This window comes from Miniopterus natalensis, chromosome 9 (genome assembly GCF_054644295.1).
Source record: "Miniopterus natalensis isolate mMinNat1 chromosome 9, mMinNat1.hap1, whole genome shotgun sequence".
Taxonomy (NCBI): domain Eukaryota; kingdom Metazoa; phylum Chordata; class Mammalia; order Chiroptera; family Miniopteridae; genus Miniopterus; species Miniopterus natalensis.
Genome location: NC_142089.1, coordinates 39,399,908 through 39,423,825, shown reverse-complemented (window position 1 = coordinate 39,423,825; position 23,918 = coordinate 39,399,908). Strand labels below are relative to the sequence as shown.

At 44.2% G+C, this 23,918-nt stretch overlaps 1 protein-coding gene across 1 annotated transcript in view; it reads right to left on the bottom strand.

Annotated features, from left to right (window-relative positions):
* CACHD1 (cache domain containing 1) overlaps window positions 1-23,918 on the bottom strand; it is a 192,433-nt gene that overhangs the window by 40,879 nt on the left and 127,636 nt on the right. Inside the window, exons 5-8 of the mRNA XM_016208395.2 lie at window positions 13,005-13,131; window positions 10,284-10,428; window positions 9,189-9,405; window positions 2,845-2,994 (exon numbers count right to left, since the gene is read on the bottom strand). Of these exons, the coding sequence (XP_016063881.2) occupies window positions 2,845-2,994; window positions 9,189-9,405; window positions 10,284-10,428; window positions 13,005-13,131 (639 nt within the window). The remainder of the gene's footprint in view (window positions 1-2,844; window positions 2,995-9,188; window positions 9,406-10,283; window positions 10,429-13,004; window positions 13,132-23,918) is intronic.

Here is a 23,918-nt window from a genome sequence, read left to right as displayed (position 1 = left end):
GGCGGTTTTAAAACTTTGTAAAAGATTTAGGCATACTGGGATGTATTGTTCTACAACATCTGTAATCCATAGCACAAAAATAAATTTAATAAACCTTTTAAAAATTTTGGTTTGCTATTGTTGGAACATAGTCAAAAGGATTAGTAACTGATCCCATATGGGTACCACTGTAAACAAATTCAAATGATTTCAATCACTACTGAGATTTTACCAATGAATTTTAAAAAGGCTTTGCCTCATGTTCTTGAACTATTTAGTCATTAAAAAAAAAAAATCTGAAGAGTTCGTGGTTCACCTACCTTATGTGACATTATCATTTTGAAATAAGGAGTGTATACAGTTCTAGCCTTGGATCTAATGGGTATCATTTCTTTCTTAACATATTGTGTTTTAATAACTTGGCTTTGGCTCCACTCATGCAATGCTTAAGGGAAGTCAGAACGAAATTAGTGTTCTCTTTGCTTGACTTAAAGTTGAGATTGTGGGGGAGGGGTGTGAGTGGTACATTCTGAAGTAAAAGACAACACAAAAGACAGGACTGATCCCTGATCTTACACCATTGAGAAGCTCAGAAGCTCCCAGGGGTGAATGATAAAAAGAGGCAACTTAAGGCAATAAATACATTTCCTTCCTTTGTCATATACTGCTTGGTTCTCTCAAAATGTAAAAGAAAAGTAATAAACAGGAACATCTACTAATTAAAGAAGAACAGTATGGGATGCAAGGCTGTCAGAGATTGGAAATTTTATGTCACTCTATCATGAAATGTCATGTAGGGCTGGAAGTGGGGTAGCAGACTGATTAAGTACACAGATGGTTCTATTATCAATACAGTCAAGCTGGAAACTACGTTTCCCAGAATCCCCCTTCATTTATGCTTCTGGGTTAAAGGTGGCCAAAAGTAAAGTGCTGTGAGATTCAAGAGAAGTGAGAGATGGTGAGAGTCAGACACAGAGGGACCAGAATGTCCCAGTTTGCCCTGCTCACTCTGATCTGATTCAGTTTCCTTTCCCCAGCTGTTGGTTTGCTCACCAAGGGCAACCCCAGGCCCACCCCAGATGCTTCACTTAGAATTCACAGGGGTAGCAGCCACTAAGAGCTTCTTCTACATAGACCAGACCTCCTAAATGGTCTTCGATGTTTCTAGCTTCCAGATATCCCTAGAAGTTCTAACTTGTTCACCCATACCAGAGCTGGTTACTAAACTTTGAGTTGTCAACTCTTCTTTTTTGAACTCTTCTTAACTTCTCGAGTTTTCCCCATAATCTTGTACACTGTAATCCTGATGATAAATCCGTTATACCCAAATTCTCAGAGTGGTTCTGCTTCCCTAGTTGAAGCCTGACTGGAGAGTAAGGGAATGTGTCAGTGCCAGTGAACAATGCCCAGAGACGGCATTTGGAGAAAATGGCAGTGAGCATGTGCATCTCGCTAGATTAAAGGGAGAAAGAGAGGAAATAGGTATGGTTAGAGAGAAGTAAGCGGAGGTTTTGAAGAATGAAACTGTCAGGGGCACAGCAGGTGCATAAGATGCTCTGGTGGGAAGAGATGGGCCAGTAAAGAGATGGGTGACCACAACAAAGCTTCTTACTCAGCATCTGCCTGAGCGGACCTTCAAATCTAATGGAAAAAAGTGATCCCTTCATTTTATGTTTCCTCACTCCTGTACTATTGCATTTCAATTTATCTGCCTTGTCTGTGTGTCTTTTTCACTAGGTTATAAGCTTCTTGAAGACAGGGACTTTGTACGACAAAGCTCTAAAACCTCAGAGCACTGTGCTACACCGAAGGCTCAAAAAATTTCCCCTCCTCTCCCCTCCCCTTCCCTTGCTTTTCTGTCCGTTCCCTCCCTTCCCTAGGAGTTTGCATTTTACAAAAACAACTCCAAGTAATCCTTAGGACATTAAAAATATGAGAACCATTGTCCCTAAAGCCACGTGGTTCTACATGGAGCTCTGGAAGTGGATGGGAGAAATACGAGACCATAGGTGAGAAGGGGTGCTGGGTCAAGATATGGCCTCTTAAACACAAGAGCATATGGCCACCTTGAACAGAGAGTCCAAGGGGCCTGAAGAAGAACATGCTTTGGGAGACCAGCAATGCACTAACAGGTGGGGAGACAAGACACAGCCGAGAGGCTAGAAAATTGAGCTGCAGTCAGACTGAGGGATGGGTTGGAGAGCAGCAGGAAAGATATTAAGGATTACCTCAAATTTGTCAATTGACTAAACACTATCATATAATGTCTGATTTAACAGCAAAATAAAAAAACAAACAAACAAACAAACAAATAAAATCAACCTTAATGAGCACCTGGCAGTGCCAGACACCATCCTGGGTGTTTACTCTACATTAGGGCTAATCTTCACAGCAAGCCCGTCCAGTGGATGCTGATCTCCATTCCACAGCTAGGAAAGCTGAGGAGGAAAAGGCACCAAAGAGGCTTCAGGGGTGATTCTGCAGGGAAGTATGACAGTCACGGTCTTGCAGAAGAATCTAGGTCAGTACCTTGACATCCTGCAGCTTAAATCAATGAAAAAACTTCGTAACCTCCACGCAGTGTCAAAATCCCAGAATATGGGGGAGAAGTGAAGAAGAGGGAGTCGCAGGGAATGCTCGGCAAGACCACATGACTGGAGAGAGGCGAGGGGAAGACTCCAACGCAGGCCCTGGGCCCCAGCGCCGGGCAGACAAAGCCGGGCCTGGGGGGGAGCTGCTCGGCGGGCCCTCTGCTTATGCCCTCCAGCTAAGGACACCCCGATGGTTCTTTTTTGATTTTTCTGAAAGCAGCATACGCTCAGAGAGAACTTTCATCTGAAAGAAAAACCTCGCAACACTACCTACCATTCATGAGGGCGTAGGTGAGAACCATCACGGAGTTGTTCAGAAAGCTGTTTTCCTCGTTGATGATGCGGAGAGTCGTCTTTTTATCTTCTTCGGAGGAGTCCTTTGATGTAATGCCAGCGGACAGGTAAATTATGACCATGTCTGTATCTAAACAAAAACATACAAATCGTTACACTGGATGCTGGCTAAAGGCAGCAGCTCAGGTTCTTTGTCGCTTCCCCGACTGCCCGGCCTCGAGGACCTGCCTGGCCCACTGTTCTGCTCCTTCCCCTTGATGCTGGGCCTTTCCTCTCCCCCTCTGCTTCTCGCCCATCCTGCCCCTTTGTGGGCAATGAGGCTCCACTTATCTGCTGTCGGGTAAAGAGATGCTCCTAATAAATTTACCAGATAAAAGAAGACCTCCTTTAGGCACCCATGGGTGAGATAATTTAGCCATCCCAGACGGAAAGCTCATCCACCTTCTGAAAATGAGAATTCAGAACCCGATTTAATCTTTTCACTCAGTGACTCAGGGTCTTCACCAAGAATTTACATTTTTTGGGGGGTGGGGATTAGGCTTTAAAAATGGTGGTTCTTCTAGGGGCTCTTGAGACATGTACAGTTCTTTTCCCCTACACTAAATAGCTCCAAAACATTTTTGTTTTTAAAACTTGTCAGTGCAAAACAGCAGTAAGACACGGCCGTAGGAGCCAGGCTGCCTGTGTCCACCTCCCAGCTCTGCGACTTACAAGCTGTGTCTGGGCGACAGGGGCAGGTTTCTTAACCTTGCTACACCTACATTTCCTTGTCCTTAACACGAGGGTGACAGTCCTTACTTCACAGGAGGACTAACAGGTAAATTTGTGTAAAGAGTGAAAGCAAAAGGGCGGATGGCCAACAAAGGGGAAAAGACAAAGAAGGAAACCGGAGCACACACACAAACACAAAACAAACACAAAGCTCTCGTGCTGGTGTGAAGTAGCACCTGTGACGCAAGAATAAACTACTCTCCAGGGAGGGCTAATGGGTAAACTGAGGAGTCAGCTCAGTTCAGCATGAAGAACCCCTTTCAAGTGCATTTACTCAACACGAAAAATGGCAGATTTCCTGCGTTAGAGACAGGGCCGAGTGACGGCTTTAACGGAGGGAGCGAATTAATAAAGAGAACTGGATTTTTACATTTTCTGTCTAATGTGAGATTCTTTGATTCAATGATATTTGTAAGACATTCTGCATACACGTTTATCATTTTATTGAGAAAGACATATTTATACATTATATGCTTATTTCTTCAGGTCCTTATTGTCATTTAATTGAGATTTGTTTTATCGTTACTGTGGCAGGCGATCTCTAAGCTGGTCCCCCAGTGATCCCACCTCCTGGTAGTAGCATCCTTGAACATGGGCTGGAGTTAATGACTTACAGCAGAGGTGGTGGGATGTCAAGAGAGAGATTAGGTCACAAGAAGGTCACCAGGTGGCTTCTACCTCAATGCTCTCTCACCCTGAGGGAAGCCAGAGAGCTGTTGTGAGCTGTCCTATGGGAGGAATGGAATTGAGGCCCTGAGAATCAAATCCCACCAGCCCCCTTTGAGTGAACATGAAAGTGAATCCTTCCAGAGCTGAACTTTGAGAGGATGGCAACCCTGGCCAACAGTTTGACTACAACCTCCTGACACACTTTTAGCTACAGGTACCCAGCTATGCTGTGCCCAGATTCCTGCCCCACAGTCAATGAGATTATAAATGCTTATTATTTTAAGTCACTGAGTGTTGGGGTAATTTGTCAACCTGCAACAGATAATGAATACAGTTACTCTTTTAAAAAATTATCCTCACAATATTGAGGATACAATGCTTGAAGTTCCTTCAGCTTGTAAGTTTCTGCACTGAATAGATAACGTATGCTACAACAATGTTGTAGACAAATGAACTGATTGAAGAAAATCTGAATCAAGGAAGTCAATCCATTCAAAGTTGCTATCTCTTATTTACTACTAAGATTTAGTATATGAGCAAGTCTTAAAGTCAATTTTGATGCTTGAATAATTCTCTAATAAACACTAACTGCAAATTTATATTGCACTATTTATCAGAAACTAGGAAGTGAATGCTGACGCAAAACACACACAAAAAAATCCATACGCTTAGGAATATCCCCGCCTTAAACTGCGTGATAATGCTCCTCCAGAGTTGTAAATACACACCTGCGAACACCTCACTTAGAGCTTCAGGCTGGAAAAAAATATTGTGGGTGGGGATATAAACATACCATGAGGATGTTCTAAAGTAGGGGATAAACCGCTGTCCCACTGGCAAAGGTACCATGATAAATTCCTGGATACATCTGTAAAACTGACTTAAAAGAGAACCCGCTGAGTTTCTTACTCAGCTCTATGATTCTGGGTTAAACACGCTGCCACTGAGGGGTGGTTTTAGGGAACAGGCCCATATTTGGAAAGCTACAAGCCTGCAGCCCACAGATGCCTTTAGCAGTCGGTGTGTTTTCTTTCTCTCCCCACAGTAAGACGCACAGGACTTTGTGGGCATCTTCATGGTCTCGGCCTCATCCCTGATGCCATTCCTGCCCTATCCTCAATCGAAATATAGTTACTTTTCTATTCTTAGATATCAAACCTGCCAAATTTAGTCTGATTTATTTTTTTACTTATTAGGATAGTCTGTCTAGTCACTCTAAATGCTGTGATTAATCATGTTAGGGATGAGTAATGATAGGGACTTGGAGCAGAGCAATGGCCTAGCATGTACGTAGAAGAAAATGCAATGGACTCGCCATTTGGCAAGCCCCTGACTAAGCCACCTGCATGTCTTAGGGTCAATATAAAACAGGAAAGAGCCACTCAAATTTGGACTTTGCCCGTGTCAGTAGATTGCCACTCCTAACGACCTTACTCCTTCTGTTATAAAGTGACCCACCGACCAATAGCCCCAATAACAAACCCAGAGCAAACAATCCAGATGTACTGATGGTATCAGTCAGAGATCTACCATAGGCCAAAAAAAGATCCAAGCTACAATAATTTATGACATGTAGCTTCTGTTTACATGGCTACTAATGGGGGGCAGCCACTTTAATTTCGTGCACAGATTAATCCTCACAACAATCCTACAGGGTAGGTCCGACTCATTAGAATAACCTCACTCCCTGGCCAGGCACAGAGCAGGTGCTAAATACTTGTCCGTGGAATGAACGGCGGTGATGTACAGTGCAAGCTCCTGGGAGGAGTGTGCAGACCCCTCACTGTGTGGTGGCCAAGGCCACTAGTGGTCCGTGGCCATATTTGGGCTTAAGGTCAACTTAGGATGTCTGGGGTATCTGCCCTAGGTCAGCTGGCAGTCCTGGAGGAAACGGCATACCATAACAACCACAGCTACATTTATTTAATATTTATGATGGAATCCTGGATCTTATTATCACCCCCCGTTTGTGGATGAGGAAACCAGGCCTGGAGAGATCAAATAATTTACACGAGTTCACAAGGTTAGAAAAATTTCAGAGGGGGAATTTGAAACCACATTGGTTGAAATCCAAAACTCACATACTTAACCACTATGCTATATTGCTTGAGAGCACCTCAGATCGCCCCTTATAAACTAGACAATGCTCATTCCTGGAGTATTATTTCTTTATGCAACCCATTCGGGTTCTTTTTTTTTTTTTTTTCCTGAACTGCCAAGAGAAACTTTAGGTGGAGGCCTGTGAACTAAACCTTGGAAATATGTTACTTGGCCTAAAAAAGACTCCTCTGAGCATTTAAAAAAACCCCACATACACACAAAACAGCGCCATCAAACTTTGTCCAAGTTAAAGACTCCTCTGAGCATTAAAAAAACAAAAAGCAAAAAAACAAACAAACCCAGGACCATCAACATTTGTCCCGGTCTGTAACAGTCATTCTTTTTGCTGTGTTTTTGTTTGCCAACATTAAGAAAAACAAACGGACAAAGAAAATGGAAGACAAATGCTTCCATCAAAGCAGCCTTCTGCTAGTGTACGGTGCAGGAAGATTGGTAAGAAGAGGTTTAATGAAGTCTCTACTCGCAATTTTAAAGCTGGAACAAGTGTCAACATTTGAAAATCAAGGGATTTCACATAAAAATCCCGATTTCTGGTTTCTCTTGAAACAGAAGATCTGGCAACACTGGGCAGGAATTCCTGCCTGGCAACGCAGCTGGACAGAAGGGCAGCGGCCCTCCTGAAGGCGCATGCTCTCTCAGGCCACCCACACCCTACAGACAATGCTCGTCACCTCGCCTCGGGCTCGCCGACTCCTGTGCACTGCCGGGTCACTGCCAGGCTGACATTCCCTCCATTATTTAAATAGTGTGATCATCGAAATTAGACTTACAAAGCTGGCTTGATGGCTGAAGAATGAAGTAAAAAGAACGCTTCTATGGGGGAAAGCTGACAGGTAGATGGCACCTACGGGTAAATGGCATCGACCAAACAGCCAATCCTCTTGAATACTTAAGACCTGGTCAGCCTTGTCCACTGGCCTTATTGAATCATGGGAAACTTTACACTTAGCCAGCCTGTAATATTGGTTGTGAACAGTTGTCACTTTTCAAGGCGAGTTAGAAAAATTCTAAGATGACCCCAATGACTGACACCCTTACAAGATCCCCTCCCCTCTTGAGCATAGGCATGACCAGTAATTTGCTTCTAACCAGTAGACTACAACAAAGGTGATGGAGCAATTCTGCAGATGTAATTAAGGCCTTTAATAAAGCGATCACAAGGGACGGCAATCTGATTAAATCAAAAACGAGGAAGGGTTTGATTGGATCAGATGAGACCTTCAAAGCCTTCCCTGAAGTTAGGACTTGAAGCGGGGATGCTCTCCTGCTGCCTTGAAGAAGCAAGTGGACATGAGTTTTACAGTTGCAAGGAAAGTGCTTATGTCAACAACTAAGCTTGGAAGACGACTGCAAACCTCCGAAGAGACCACACGCCTGGCTGACAGCTGGACTGCAGCCTTGTGCAAGACTAAGCAGAGAACCCAGCTGAGCTGTACCTGGACTTCTGACCCAGGAACACTGTGAGATAATAATATACAGAAAAAAAACTAATATGCCATCTACCATCATTAGCTGCAATAATTACAGTAGCTTCCTTCTTTCAAGGGCCCACCATATGCCAGTCCCTGTGCTCTGCCTTTACCAAAGCTGTCTTAGTTTTCACGCAGACACAATAAAGAGCTTAAAAATATATTCTTTATTTTAGAATTATAGTTCGATTTTATTATTTTTAAAATTTACCTTTATCGTTGAAAGTATTACAAATGTCCCCTTTCCCCCCCATTGATGTCCTCCCCCATACCTGTCCTCCTAGGCCTTCACCCCACTATTGTCTGTGTCTATGGGTTATGCATATATGCATATAAATTCTTATGTTACTTTCTCCTCACCCACCCCCGCCTTCCCTCTGAGATTCATCAGTCTGTTCCATGCTTCTGTGTCTCTGGATCTATTTTGTTTCTACACGTTCAAGAAGATTGAAATCATATCAAGCGTCTTCTCAGACATTTACACAATGGAATACTATGCAGCTGTAAAAATGAAGGATCCCTCACTCTTTGAGACAGCATGGTGGGACCTGGAGAGTATTATGCTAAGCGAAATACGCCAATGAGAGAAAGACAGACAAGTGTCACATGATCTTACTCATATGTAGAATCCAATGAATAAAACTATATCCTTTAAATTTATCTCGAGGACACATTCATTTAAAAAACACACACCCTACATATAGATTTTCAAATATAAAAGGAAAAATGACACAGATTCCTTTCAGTAGTGTCAAAGCATGTGTATTTCAAATGTTCTTTCCTTTAGCATGCATCCTAATTCTAGATCTTCTTTAATATGTGAAAATTAAATTAAGAGGGCCTTTGTACATTGGAAGGGCTATGCTCATCTGAATGACAACTGGTTAGAGGACACAAGGAGCAAGGCAGGGACTCCTGTGGCCCTGTTCGTGTGCATATGGTCGGCCACTCTAAGTCAACGAGGAGGCAAGGCTGATGATTAGCATTAAAAAGGATGTGGGTATTCCCCTGGGAAATAAATGGGATATGTTCTTCTTAAAAGGATAGAAAGAGGAGGCTCTGGAGTGAAGAAATTGTACAGACTGAGTACCTTGCACTGGAAAAAAAGAGAAAATCTAGTAAGATCCTAGTAGTACATGACCATGATGGTAACACACGAAATTTTTATCCCAGGTAAATTAAAAAAAAAAAAAAAAAAATCCCTACAGATATGGTTGTGTGATCCATTTGTAACATATTCCTATCGCCACCTGTTACCCTCCAGTTTATCAGCCCTGGGAGAAAATGCACTTACTGGCTTGGAACTTCGTGTTATTGTTTGTGCTCCGAATCAGCTGAAATGCCTTCTGAAACCCCACGGCGTGCTGGGTGGGACTGTCCAAAGCCTTGACGCTGCTGACGAAGGTGGACATTTTCCTCTTCGTCTCGCTGGTGGCTGGAGACAGGAACGTCTTATAGCACTGGTCTAGGGAGCAGGTCCTGACCGTGTCTGCCACCGTCAACACAGAGATCTGGAGGAAGGAGAAAGGAAACTTGTCACCCTATAATGGGAAGGTGTTATTTCTTTTCTTCTTCCACTTTTTTTTTTTTTTTTAATTCCAGAAGACCCCTAGGAGTGAGAAGGCGTACAGATTTATGAGAGTTTAAAAATAAATGCCTGGAGGCACACATCTATCAAATTTTAAAAGGATTAGTTAAGGATTGGTAAGAGGGAGGGACCCTAGAGTTTGGTTTTTGTTCCAAGATGAAGTCAGCAGTATGGTGTTCACATATAACATTAAAAAAGAAAAAGTCCTTCATGCAGAGAAAAGTCTTAGCAAGTACTAACCATCTTGGTTTTTCAACTGGAGGTGGGGGTGAGGGTAAAGCTATGGGGTGTGTGTTTTAAACAACTATATTAGTGAGTAAAACCTTAGGAGCTGGAAAAGTGAAAATGATGAAGCAGAAATTGTCCACAGGCAAGAGATTATCACTGGCTGCAAACACACCTGTCTCTGAGGTGTCCTGAGATTAGTAAGCCTCCAGTAGCCTTCCCTCTCCCTTCCCTCCCAGTGATCTTCAGATAAAGTAAGCCATCCATCAACATCCAAGCCCTCACCCTGTTGCTCCTCAACACAACTTCCAGTGTGAAAGTCACAGCTAATTAGAAGTGAACAGGAGGCGTAAGGGAAGTGCAGGCCTCGGCTGGGTGGGGGTGGTTTTAAAAGAGATTTGGAATCAGAGTTGGCAGCTGCTTTCTCAAATGCTAGAGTGAAAACTAAACCACTCTCTTTTCCCAAAGTCATTTTAAAGATGGACTTAAAAAGTGTATATCATAAAACACAGAGTGCTTTAAGAAAGGTGCTCGAGGCAGATCCAATGCCAGGTGGGGAACGGGGATCATGGTCACCTTGTCGTGTTCGTCGATGGCGCTGAGGATGACCTGGGCAGCATCCTTGGCGATCTGAAGCTGGGTGTCGGTGACGGAGGCCCCGTGGTCCAGGATCACCACTATGTGCTTTGACTGCGGCCGGACTGTAGAGACGTAGATGGGTCTGGAAGGAGGAGAAGCTCTCTGCAGTCACTCCTGGTTTAAGTAAAAGGCCTCGGCCTAACACAGCTGGGAACAGGTGTCAGGCATGCTGGTGCCTACGATTTTCCATGGATGGCATGGGAATGGAGAGACGAGCGAAGAAACAGAAGCTATACTGGGGCCCTGAAAACAACACCTCTAGACGACAATGCGTCTGCAGACCAGGGACTGGTAACCTGTGTCTTCCAGAGATTAAAGCAACAGGGAGATGGTTTTAAGGAGCAAATCCTTTGGAAGGCCGGCTTTACTCAAGAGTCAGCCCTCTCAGCTGCTGGTGGTGATGCCCCGCGTTACCCAACACCCTGCTCCGGGAAACGGAACGGTGGCCCCCTCACGCTGCAGAGACAGCCTTGGCGGGAGAAAGGCCTGCTCGTCGGTGCTGGGCCCTCCTTGGCAGCCTGACAAGAGTGGGACTTTGTGAAAACTCAGGCAGCCTATAATCTGGGAGCACGCTGAGCAGCTCTGAATAGCAGGTTTGGTTTCTCTCCCCCAAGACAAAGGCTTCTGCTAAGAGGGCCCTTTCCTTTCAGCACTGAGGCAATTCACACAGGTCAGCCGCCAAAAGGCCCCTTATCTAAGCATTTAAAACCGTGCCATCAAATTTGTCCAAGCCTGTGATAGCCACTCTTCTGGCCGGGTTTTTGTTTGCCAACATGAAGAAAGGGGGAGGGGTGGAGCTCCCGGGGAGAACCGCCTCCCATCAATGCAGGCTGCTGCTAGTGTGCAGCACAGGAAGCGCTGTGAGGAGAGGTTTAATGAGGCCTCTATTCACAGTGTTAAAGCTGGAACAAATTAGGGGGAGCTTAAGAAAGCAAATCAGCCTCAAGAGAACGCTCTCCTTTATTGACACCCCTAAAACACTAGATTTTTTTTTGGGGGGGGGGGAATGTTAGATGCCAGCTGGGTCACAAAAACCTGGGCACAAATTAAGAAATGTAGGCAAAGTACCAAAAAACCTCCACATCTGGCCAACCTGACACTCCCTGTGTCAAGCCTAAAGTCCAGCATTAATACTAAAGTACCACTAGCTGATACCACTGAGCCGGAAGGAAATGGGATAAAAGAATCCAGGAGACCTGGCTCCAGAAATAAAAGAGGGAACAGAAGAGAAGAAAAATCTAACTATCCCAATGTGAATAGGCATGTTACAGATGGAACTTTTTAGGTCCTCCAAGCTAGGTGAATAGATTTTTTAAAAAGGACACACCGCCCGGCCGGGCGTGGCTCAGCTGTTGAGCATCAACCTAGGATCCAGGCGATCGGAGCTCGATTCCCGGTCAGGGCACATGCCCAGGTTGTGGGCCAGGCAGCCGATCAATGACTCTCTCATCATTGATGTTTCTATCTCTCTCTCCCTCTCCTTTCCTCTCTCTGAACTCAATAAAGAAATATTTTAAATAAATAAATAAATAAAAAGGACACACCTTCTTTCCAACTCAACTCACATAAATAGTAAGCAGCATATGTGTTCACACTGTCACAATAAGTTGGTAAAAACTGCCTGAGTGGGATATATAAACAGTAACATATATACGGTCGAGATGCATGAAACCTTCCCAGTGTAGGTGAGTGTTGATTTGGGACAAGGTCCTGCTTGTCCTTTTGGACTACCCCTCACAGGTGGTCCCTTAAAAACAGCATGCATCTAATTTCTCTTCTGAGAAGCAAATGAAAATCAGATGAAGAGAAGCTCCCGTGATGGTTAATTCAGACTCAGAAAAGTGGGTGTCTCGCACTAATGGCAGAAGTTCTGGCATCAAACATCTGACACTGCAAAAGGGGAACCGCTTTCCAAAGAAAGGTGTCTTTGCCTGAGGGGCTCTGGAAAGTGATGAGTCTTGTCCTACAAATGATCTCTCCGCCACTGCCCTCCTGTCTAAGTGGCAGAACCTCAAGTTATTTCCGCGTTAATGATGTTTTCTAGTAGCTGAGATGTGAGCGTAAATTTCAAAAGGACGGCCAAGCACAATGTCACAGAAAGGAAAGCTGAGTATCGCCACCTCTACTCTGAGACATGCTATTGATTTCAGGGAAAGGAAGGGAGAGGGAGAGAGAGAAACATCACTGATGAGAGAGTCATTGATCGGCTGCCTCCAGCACGTTTCCTACTGGGGATTGAGCCCACAACCCCGGGATGTGCCCTGACTGGGAATCAGACTGTGACCTTCTAGTTCATAGGTAAACACTCAACCACTGAGCCATGCCAGCTGGGCTAGAGAAGGTATTACCATTTATGTCTCCCCAAAGATGTCTGAAGCTCAGAACAGTTTGGGGGCTTCAAGCAATTTCATTTCTTTAGTAAAATCTTGTTTTGTTTGGCTTGTTCTATAGTTCTAGAAAAGCTCTGGGCTTTATCACGTGCCTTTCTCCAGCCTTTCGACATTCAACCTATGTTGAAAGGCGAAATCATTTCAGAACAAGCACGAGTTTCTAAAACCGCAGCTTAGACGCAGAGCCACGTGTGTGAATGAGGACCCTCTATTTCACGCAGATCACTCTCAGGCGGTAATTGAAACTTCAGCAAGTAAGTCAACATACCTACTGCGATGCTCATAGCTGCCCTTACACCGGAACTTGTGCGCTGGGAAAACAGTGAAAATTCCTTCTTCGGAACTGAAGTACTGCCACTTGATTCCAGGGTTGGATTTCAGGTTGTCTGCAAGAACTGGAGGGGGGGGGGGGGGACATGAAATACAACCACCGAACCCACAGGTGCACACAGGCACCACTCCTCAGGCATCTGTTTTGCATAAACTGCTTGTAGTATGAAGAAATCCCACTAGATAGAAGGCTGTAAATTTTCTACTAAACGTTTTCTTTCTGTCCCTTAAAAAAAAATGCCACATATTAGAAAATGTAATCAATGTTTCAGTCAAGTGAAGCTATTAATCTTAACATTGAATGGTGACACTCTATGTCCTGGATTACTTTTTTCCAGCATGAATGATTCATTGGTACTAATCCCTCCCCTCACTGGGCCAGCGTCACTCGCTGGCTTGGGGTACATTCTCTAACTGTGGAAAACAGTGATGTTAATCGGCCCAGTCTCCAGAGGGACTAGACGTGTGACCTCGACCTTGCTCACTCCATAATGAGGGAAACAGCACAGACCGTACTTGAAAGGCCAGAACCATGATCATTCAATAATAGCTTATGGAATGATTCCAACGTGCCAGCCCCGGGTAGAGACTTTCCTTTACATTATCTCATTTGATCCATACAACAACCCCAGGATCATCATTCCCCACTTTGGAGCTGAGAACATGTGTGTGGAGAGCTTAAGCGATTTGTCTAAGCTCTTCATCAGTAAAGAGTCGAGTTGGCATCCAAGCCTGGTCTCCAGGCTCCTTCCTATATTCTTTACGTCATGTGGTACCGCGTCCTCTCCTGTGTGCACTGCACCCGTCACTGATCAGCAGATGGAGTGACAGCCCCGTTACTCTGTGCAACCCTGTCCCCACACCTCCATGAAGTCTGTCTTACCCTCTCTCCTCGGGATCAGAGTTCTCTCCCTTCTCTGATGCCCTTCTGCTCTGTTCCACACTAACTCGGTTAACATATTATACACTTACTACGTGTAGGGTACTGCTTTACCGCTGCAAAATATACAAAGATGACCCCAAAACAAATCCTACTGTAATAACCAATATACTAAAAGAATTACGTGCAGGCAAATGGAGCAGAAGGCAGTTCAATAGAGGAGGAATCTGAGCAAAGCCAAAAAGAAAGTGTGAGATGCCTTTGAGAGAAACACATATAAAACTCTGAACGCCACAGGGCCATCCTTTGGTCTGGCTCGGGGGTTGGCAAACTTCTGTAAAGGGCCAGGCTGTCAATAACTCTGGCTTTGCAAATCACATGGTCTCTGCTGCAACTCTGCCACTGCAGTTTGAGAGCAGACACGGACATCTGTAAATGGATGTGAGTGTGTGCCAATCAAGGATTATTTACCAACACCAGTGGCAAGCTGGACTTGTGAAAACACATTCAGTGCCTCAAACCTTCAGCAGTTACCCTGCTCCCCACACACCAAGGAGCTGTCGCACATTTTATGCTCACAAAAATCCTAGGAGTAAAAAAAATGATCATCCCAAGGTAGAGATAAGAAACCAGGATCAGAGAGGGTTTTGACCTGCTTGAGGTTTCAGTGGACAAGATAGGAGTCGATCCAGTGTGTGACCCCCAACACCCATCCCCTCTCCACTCTGCTAGGTGACCTTCTCAAGGTCATCACCGGGACGCGGGCGACCACACTCTCTCCCGAGATGGATGGCAGATGGGAGTGTGTGTTAACATGGATGAGGTATTTCCTCTGCCTCATCTCCTGGGGGTCTGAGGCCTCAACCTTGATCTCATATTAGCGCTGCTCTCCAGGCAGCGCTGCCAACCCGGCAATAAAAAGGCAAACATTGCCTTTGGAAGTAAAGGAAAGCTCAATGACCTCATTTAAAAATAACATCTGTAACAATAAACAGGCTACAATGAGACTATTAAAAGGGGAGCCATTGAGATCAAGAATGTTTTAAAAATAAATCACAATTCATACAGCGCATGATACATTTAGTCTCACCACAAAACATCATCCCGGTTCCCTATAATCACTGCAGCACGAGAGCTTAAGAATCAGGCAAGGTTCCGCAAATGCTCCCGCTGAGAACTCCTTTGGCATCTGATTAAATTTCATCCATTATTCGGTACTAGCAGAAGATGATGGATATGATGGTAATGAGGACCCCAGAGCCCAGAAGCAATCTATCATTGTGGTGCGCACCCCAGGGGGGCCCCTCGCTGACCGAGATGTGAGGTGAATGAGCCCCATTTTCCACGCAGGCAGCCCAGAGGGGGCTTCTCCATTCATATGAGTCAGTGAGGTGTTCTGGTCACTGGAAAACTTGGGCTGGGGTCCTGCACACTCACTCTTTCTTCAGAAATGCTGGACACCATCCAGGAAAGAGCTGGGCAGATGCCCAGCAGCCAGGCCGTGATGCACGGCGTTAGCTGTAAGCTCTCCACGGGCAGGTCCCGCATCTGTCAAACCTGCTCCGCACACCTACCTCAGACAGACACAGAGGAGGCAATAAATGGTTTTTTCCTCACTGAAGCTTATTCCCAAGACAGAAGCTATCGCACCCTCTGAATTCCTGCAGTATTTCACCTCTTGCCACCTTCTAGTTAGGATTATTGTTGTTAGGATTATTATTGTTATTATTGTTGTTAGAGTCCACCCTGGACTCTAAGATCCTCGAGGGCGAGGTCTCGATCTGAGTCAACTCTGTAGCTCTGGGCAGAGGCCCCAGTTCTTTCCACATCAAGGCGCCCACTTGATGAGAACCGCCGGGGTGATACCTGCAGCACACAGGCTGGGGAGCCACTGCAAGGTTCTATTTCTCAACCGTTTTCTGATATTGTGGTTTGATAAATTCTAAATCTTACTTTCCTCTAATGCCAAATCCAATTAAAAATAAATTACATATTGTGACTAAATCAAAATAGAGCAATGGTAACTCTAAATATGTTTTTAAATGATCAACACTTCTTTCTCCCGTCACCACCACCACAACAACAGGTATAGAATTGACAGTTAACCCAGCTCATCTGAAGATTTCATGGGACTATGTATCAAAATGTATCAACTGTATAGTTTAAACATGTAAGTTCCTTGGATGTCAATGGTACCCCAGTAAAGCTGATGTGATAATAAAATAGTGAAAATTTATTAAGTTATCATGTAAACCAGTTTTATATGTGGTGTGCCACTTTTCATAATTACTTTGAGTTTATTATACCCATTTTACAGATGCAGAGCTTGCTCAAAGCCACCGGCGTGGAGGGATGATTTGATGTAGGTGAGTCTGTCCAAAGCCCTTGCTGTTTCCAGAATACTACAGTGCTTCTACATGTCAATAAGTGCATGCTGAGATGAGTTAGCAATCATCAGATAAAAAGCACACTGAGTATTTCTTGAGAGGCAGTATAAACATATATTAACATGGTGTTTCTCAATCAAAATAATTGGTTGCATTAGTTTGTAAATACACAAGGAAAATAAATACAATTAAGGAGACACACTGAAAAGGAATGATTTCACAACTGAAATAAGGTGTCAGGCTAAAGTAGCATTTAATCTTGTGAGAAAAAACAAACTGCTGAATTGCTAAAAATGGCACACACCAATGGGGTAGTCCGATGTCATGGGGTTCACCCTGACCCCATGGCTGGCTCAACTGAAAAGTGGCACAGACACAAACTATAGCTTAGAAGGCAGAGTCAACAGTAACTACAGCACCCATGATTCTGGGGGGCATCTAACATATTTTAGAATAATAGAGCAGTTTTCATTGAACTGAGAAACTATATAGCCGAGACCTCTTACTTACTTTGTTGGTGTCTTTTTTTTTACCTGTTCATTGCAGCAAGCCTAAGTAATCCATCTGGATGCAAGCCCAATGTTATTTTGCACTTTCTATTTAATTCAGGTTGGTACTTAGGAACTAGAAGGAAGACCTGATAAATCAGAATGGACTGGCAATAAGAAGCCATGGGTCGAAGTCCCATCTCTAAGACTGGCAAGCCCACAGACCTAAAATTTATTCTCATGTAAAGGCATCTTTCTGAAATGGAAATCAAATCCCACCATAGATTTGCTTAAAACCCTTCAAAAGGTTTCCCACTAGAACTAAACCCAAACTTGATTAGGCCCTGTATCAGCTGTCCCCTTCCTACTCTCCAGTCTCACCTTTCCCCTCTTCAACTTGCTACATTGTATACACATCAAGAGCTATTTCTTTCAGCTCTGCAAATGTGCCAAGCTCTTTGCACAAGGTGATCCTTAGGTCCAGAGTAACTCTTTTCACATTCAGAGACTTTCCCTCAACTGTTATCCTCTCTCAGAGCACCCAGTGTTTTCCTTCATGGCAAAAAATGGGTCCTGATCGTTGTATTTAAGTTTGAAGCTATTCTCTCGCGCAGAGGAGCTGTAAGCTCCATGAAGGCAGGAGCCAGGTCAGGCCTGTTCATCACATTTCTGGTCTTCTGGTAAGCGCCCAGCTTTTAGGAAGTGCTTGGGCAATATCTGCTGAGTGAACCAGCGAATGATGATCTTGGTCAAGGCTCTTCACTTATGTCCCCCGATTTCCCCATTGGTAAAGTGATGGATTTGGACAAGGTCTTCCCAAAGACCCTCTTTAGAAACCAAAGGAGAACATGTTAAGAGGGCAAAGAATGAAGGCCATAGGAGGGAAGTACACAGGTTTACAAATAGAGAGAAAGAGAAAACTTCCAAAAACTTGGGTTTAATCAAGTTGATATATATAAAAAAAAGGAAGAGCATCTTTACTTCCCATGGACTTAAGAGCTGTAGGTCAGCACTATGAGATACTAATAGTGACCCAACACTAAACAAAATGTCCAAACAGGATCAAGATGAGAATGCTGAGAACAACCGAGAAACTTAACACTGGCGTTTAAAGAATGAAGAGCTTCCTGGGATGGCTCCTTGTTCTTTAAAGGCAAAGTCTCCCCCTTCCACCCGCCTCTGCATAGCCTTCAACACATTGACTGTTTCTCTCTCGTACAGTTCCTATGTTAATCCTAAGCAAAGACGAACAACTCTGTAATACCCACTGGTTTATTTTTCTTCAGCTACGACACACAAAAACCCATTATCAGAAAAGCAGCTAAAAAACAGGCCTTTCCCTTTCTCAGGTGTTCTTTACAACTCCCATTACCGAGGCTCAAGATCTGCCTGGGTACAGTGTACTGAACTGTCTGTAGGTAATTCAAACCTATGGGCCCCAGATTCCAGGGCCCTGAGTATCTCCCCCCCAATTTCACCATCTACATCGGACTTGTTCTAAGCTCTCTGGCCTCTTCAGTAGAACCCAAACCAACAACGCCCCCAAACTTTTGTCTACCCTCTTTAGTGCTTACGTCACTGGCTGATGAGAAAGAGATGGATTACAAAGGGCTTGTCGCTGGCCTGTGACTTTTGTTTTTCTCAACAGTATTCTCCACCAGGGGGTAGGGGTGGAAAGAAAATGCTCTGTAACAGAAGGCTTGCTGCCTCCCACCTCAAGGAGCTCTGGGCTTTCCGATGCCCAGCCCACCACCACCAAGCAAAACACCCAAAGCTATCTACCTCCCACAGCTTACCACACACCAAATACAAGAGCTGTCCTAAACACACAGAGTTGCAGACATATAAAAACACTCCTGCTTCCCCAACAGACCAGAAATTACATAGCACCTCCAGTCATAGTCTGTGCAAAAAAAAGCCATCATTTTGGAAGGGAATAAAATAAATGAACATTCTGAGGACTTCCAACACAGTTTCTGGCATTATACCCGATCACATCTTTCCAATTCCTCCTCATCACGCACATCCCGAGTCTTGCTTTACAATGTTTTCAGGAGAGGCTATATTTTCCAGATATTGTTTATGCTGCTCCAGAAATGGCAAACATATTGAGCATTTAACCATGTACCCAGCACTTTACTAAGTCTTTCACATTTATCATCCCAGTTAAGTTTTACAACCACTCTATGGGGTAGGTTTTATCTATTATTCAGGCAGCTAGCAGGAGCCAGAATGTGGAGGTTCACCAAAGAGAGACTATTCTTCCTGTTGCAGAGTCAAGGATATTCTGACTCAGAAAGGGAATGACTTGAGCTCTGAGCTAAAATAATACGGAGCATGGAGCTCAGTGACTCTTCCATCACATGGATTATACTGGGTAAAGCCCATTGCCAAAGTTATATTAATGACTGCTGACCCACCTATCTCACTGTATTTATGTCAGTATAATACTAAGTAGAGAGGACATCCTTAAATCTCTGGTTCTGTTCCGAGCTTGTCACATCTGCTCTAGGCTAATTCTATCATGCAAAAGAACCAAGAACCATTCTGTTCTTGATGCAGTTGAACCAGCCTGGTCATGGGCTCAGAATCCTGAGCAGACGTCTGGGGCAATCCAAAATCGATGTAGGATCTCCTGCTCTACCCTCTTCCTTTCTAGTAGACCTCTCCCAAAGGACCCAAAGGTCCAGGTGATCTTCAAACATTCACGGAAGAATGGAGTTCTCAAGCCTGGCTGGTCATCATAATCAGCTTTGAAACATACAGATTCCTAAGCTTTACCAAGCAACAGCCTGGCTCACTTGGTCTGAGCCGGGGGACAAAGCACTCCCGGTGACTCTGATGATCACTTAGGTTTCCAACAACTGGACGAAGGCATTAAACTTCATTGTCTAGCTGCCTTAGTGTTACTTTCTATGTAGTCTCTCCATCTTCAGCATATATGCACTGCCAAGTGTTCCTAACTTAAAAAGCTATTAGCAGCAGCAATAACAATAAAACCTTCCCCTCTCTCACCTCTCCCTCAGCTTCCAGCTCTCCCTTTCTCCCTTTCTCAGCCAAGCAGCTCAGAAGAGCGGTGCATGCACCGATTCTCCACTTCTGGCCACCCCACTCACTCCTCACCTGGCCACTGTGCTTCTGCCATGGCCTCTCCCTGCCACCCTCCGGCCTGTGGGTGACCTTTAATAGTCTACCCCGTTTCCTCCTTTTTCCAGGCTAACTGTGTACTTGAGACATTTATGTGTGCTGATTTGCTGCTAAGCTAAGGAAACTTAGAGCTACCTTACAGCAAATCACAACCACAGTTCTTTCTTCACTAAGGTCCTTCAAAGGCCTTGGTTATTCCATTATAAAAATGGGGTAACAAAATTACAAAGAAAATCCTAGTTTGTTTCATTCATTCAATAAGCACTTACTGTGTACCTACTATGGGCAAGGCACGGATTGAGCAGTAGGCACACGAAGAATGAGCCATGGAATAAAGTAACAAAGAAGAGTCATAGCTGAGCCAACAGAACTCCGAAGGGCCACCACAGCCTTTAGGCTCTCCTGGTGGTGGCCAAGGACTCCACTGAGACTGTATCTCAGCCCGTTTCTCCCACTGCTCAATCCTGCTTCCTTCCCTTTCCCCACAGGCTGCCAGTCCCCATCTGGGAGTCTGCCTCCTGGTAAACCCACCAAGCTATACCAGACAAGGAATTCTTACCCATAAGAGTCAGGGAAGGTGGCAAAGAAGTTGGGCCCCAAGGAATGAGCAATATTTTACAAGTCAGAGAAGGCAGTCATTGCATCCAGGATGAAACAATAATATGAAGGAAAGTATGGAGGAGTGACAGAGACTGGTGATTTGAAGAAATGAAAGTGATTCCCTGAGGGTAGAGCTCAGAGGGCGGGCTTAAGGAAGAGAAGGAACAAAAGATGAAGTTGAAAGGCCTCCACCTTTATCTTAGAGGTAAAGGGGAGCCACCAGAGAGTTCTGAAAAGTGGACTTACAGAGCAGTTATTTTCAAAATATCTAGTGTGCGGGATATACTGAAAAAGAGAAAGAAGAGAAGCAGGGAAACCTTTTGGGACGTTTCTACATGATTCTTCTTCTAGAACGGCAACAGAGATCTACGTTTGTGGCATTTGCAGTGGAGAAGACAAGGGAGATTCTGTGAACTACAAAATCTGAGCCAAGTTTCCCCTTCAATGAACAGAGGACAATGAGACCTAAGTCACAAATCAGTGTAATAAGCAAGATGAGGAACGCTTCCGCAGGTAATTGCCTTGTGAAGTATCTCGTACACGGTAAATACTTCACAAATATTCATTCACTCATGCTTTTCTTTGGTCACTGATGTGAGTTAAGTCAAAACTGTTAAGTAAAACCTGGAGTAGTACTGGGTGGAGAAGGCGAGAAGGAGTTCCCAGTATAACCAGGATGGGGGTACCGATAACTGGGATAGTGAACCGGACTGGGAAATAAGTTTAGAGGAAAGTTTGTGTTCTGTTTAATTTCTGAGGTAACTACAGGATAATCACAGAGAGATGGGAGTCCTGCAGTTGGTTACACAATAAATAAACTCAGAAAGAGGTCATGGATGGAGATAAAGGTCTGGAATTCAGCAGCATGTGGTGGGAGAGTTGAGATGCTGGCTAAACAGGCAGCATTAAGGGAGGTAACAGTGAGGTGAGGACAGTGGAGACATCTACCCTTTGGAACAGAACAACGAAAAAGGAGCTCGAGGGGAAAGGAAAAAGGACTGAGCAGGGAAGTAAGAGGATAAATGGAAACCAAAGCATGACAGTGAGAAGTTTACATGTCAACCACCACACGGCAGCCAAGTAAAATTGTGGAAGGGGAGATCCAAGACGACGATGGAATGAGTGGAAGCTACACTGACACTCTCCCGGTACCAAACTGGAATTACAACTAAAATATAGAAAAACCATCCTGAATAATTAACTGCAACTGAAGATGAGCTGGAGAGCACCGTCAAAACCAAGGACGAAAAGCAGAGACCCCATAGAGACTGGTAGGAAGTGCGGAGGTGTAAGAGGGCTGCTGGGCTCCCACAGGCAGCAGCTGAAGTCCGGAGGGATATCTCAGCTGTGGGGGTCCCACTGAGGACTCTGGGGTCTAAAGGACTCAGGGGAGACAGCTAGAACCGCGGGGACCCTCTTAAAGGGCCAACGCACAAAGTTTTGTGTGCAGCCACTCACCTTGGGTTCCAGCGGAGGGAGGGCAGAGTGGACTACAGCAGTGTGAGGAGAATCTAGGGAGGCTGGCTGAGGTAATAGAGCTTAGAGGGCACCCACATGGACCCGGATGCTGAGTCATTATCCCACAGTGCAGAGGACATCTTTCTCAGACAGACAATTACCTTCCAACCAGTTTCTGCCTGAGAGGTAAGCAATTGCCTCACCCTGCTGGAAAGCCTCTGGCCCCACCCCATGGAGTTTCTACAGCCTGAGGCTCCTTAAGAGACTAAATAACAACCCTGGGGCTTTGAGGCTTTGCTTGATTTGCTTCTGGGCCCAGGGCTTTGAAAAGCAGACCTTGGTGCACATCTTGGTCCTGTCCAAACACACTCAGCCCTAGGAGAGGAAACCAGAGGCTGTGGAGTATGGAAAACTTCAAACAGGGTACTCAAGGCCAGTCACAAACAGCATCTGACATTGGCTTGCACCAGAGACCATCCAAAAGACTGGGAGTCCTAGCAGATCTACCTAATACATAGAAACAAATTCAAACAGTCAAAATGAGGAGACAAAAAAACAAGCCCCAAATGAAGGAACAAAAGAATTCTCCAGAAGAAGAGCTAAATGAAATGGAGATAAGAAATCTATCAGATACAGAGTTCAAAATGCTGATCAGGAAGATGCTCAACAGCATGAAAAAAGATATAAAAACTATGAAGGAAATAAAGAATGACATAGTAAAAAAAAAAATAAATTTGGAAGCAATGAACAGCAGATTAGGGGAAGCTGAGGATTGTATCAGAGAATTAGAAGACAGGATAGGAAAAAAAAAACACCTCAATCAGAGATCCAAAGAGGAAAAAAATATTTAAAAAACAGGAGGACAGTCTAAGGGAGCTGTGGGACATGAAACAGAACAATATTCGCATCATAGAAGTTCCAGAAGATCTAGAAAGTAAGCAAGGGTTAGAGAACCTGTTTGAAGAAATAATGGCAAAAAACTTCCTTTACTTGGTCAAGGAAAACATCACACAAGTTCAGGAGGCACAGAGAGTCCCAAGTAAGAAGAACTCAGAGGCTCACACCCAGACACACCATAATTAAAATGCCAAAAATCCAAGACAAAGAGAGAATCTTAAAGGCATCAAGAAAAAAGCAAGCTGTTACCTACAAAGGAGCTTCCATAAGGCTGTCAGCTCATTTCTCACCAAACACTCTACAGGCCAGAAGGGAATGGCATAAAGTATTCAAGGTAATGCAAAACAAGGATCTGAAACCAAGAATACTCTATCCAGCAAGGCTATCATTCAAAGTAGATGGTGAAATAAAGAGCTTTCCAGACAAAGAAAGGCTAAAGGAATTTATCACCACCAAACCAGCATTGCAAGAAATGTTAAAGAGACTGTTGTAATAAGTTGAAATAGAGAGAATGAGAAATATAGGCATAAAGAAATAAAATGGCAATAGGTAAGTACTTATCAATAATAACCTTAAATATAAATGGATTAAATATCCCAGTCAAAAGACATAAGGTAGCTGAATGGATAAGAAAACAAGACCCAAATATATGCTGTCTACAAGAGATATCTCAGAACAAAAGACTCACACAGCCTGGAAAAAAACAAAACAAAAAACTTCTGGAGGACTTTAAAGGAGAGATCAATAGCAATACAGTCATAGTAGGGGACTTTAACACCCCACTAAGTTTACTGGATAGATCTTCTAGACAAAACTCAGTAAGGAAACAGTGACTCTAAATGATACACTAGATCAGATGGATTTAATTGACATTTACAGAACATTCCACTCCAAAGTTGCAGAATAGCCATTTTTTTCAAGTGCACATGGGACATTCTCAAAGACAGACCACATATGAGGACACAAAACAAGTCTCTACAAGTTCAAGAAGACTG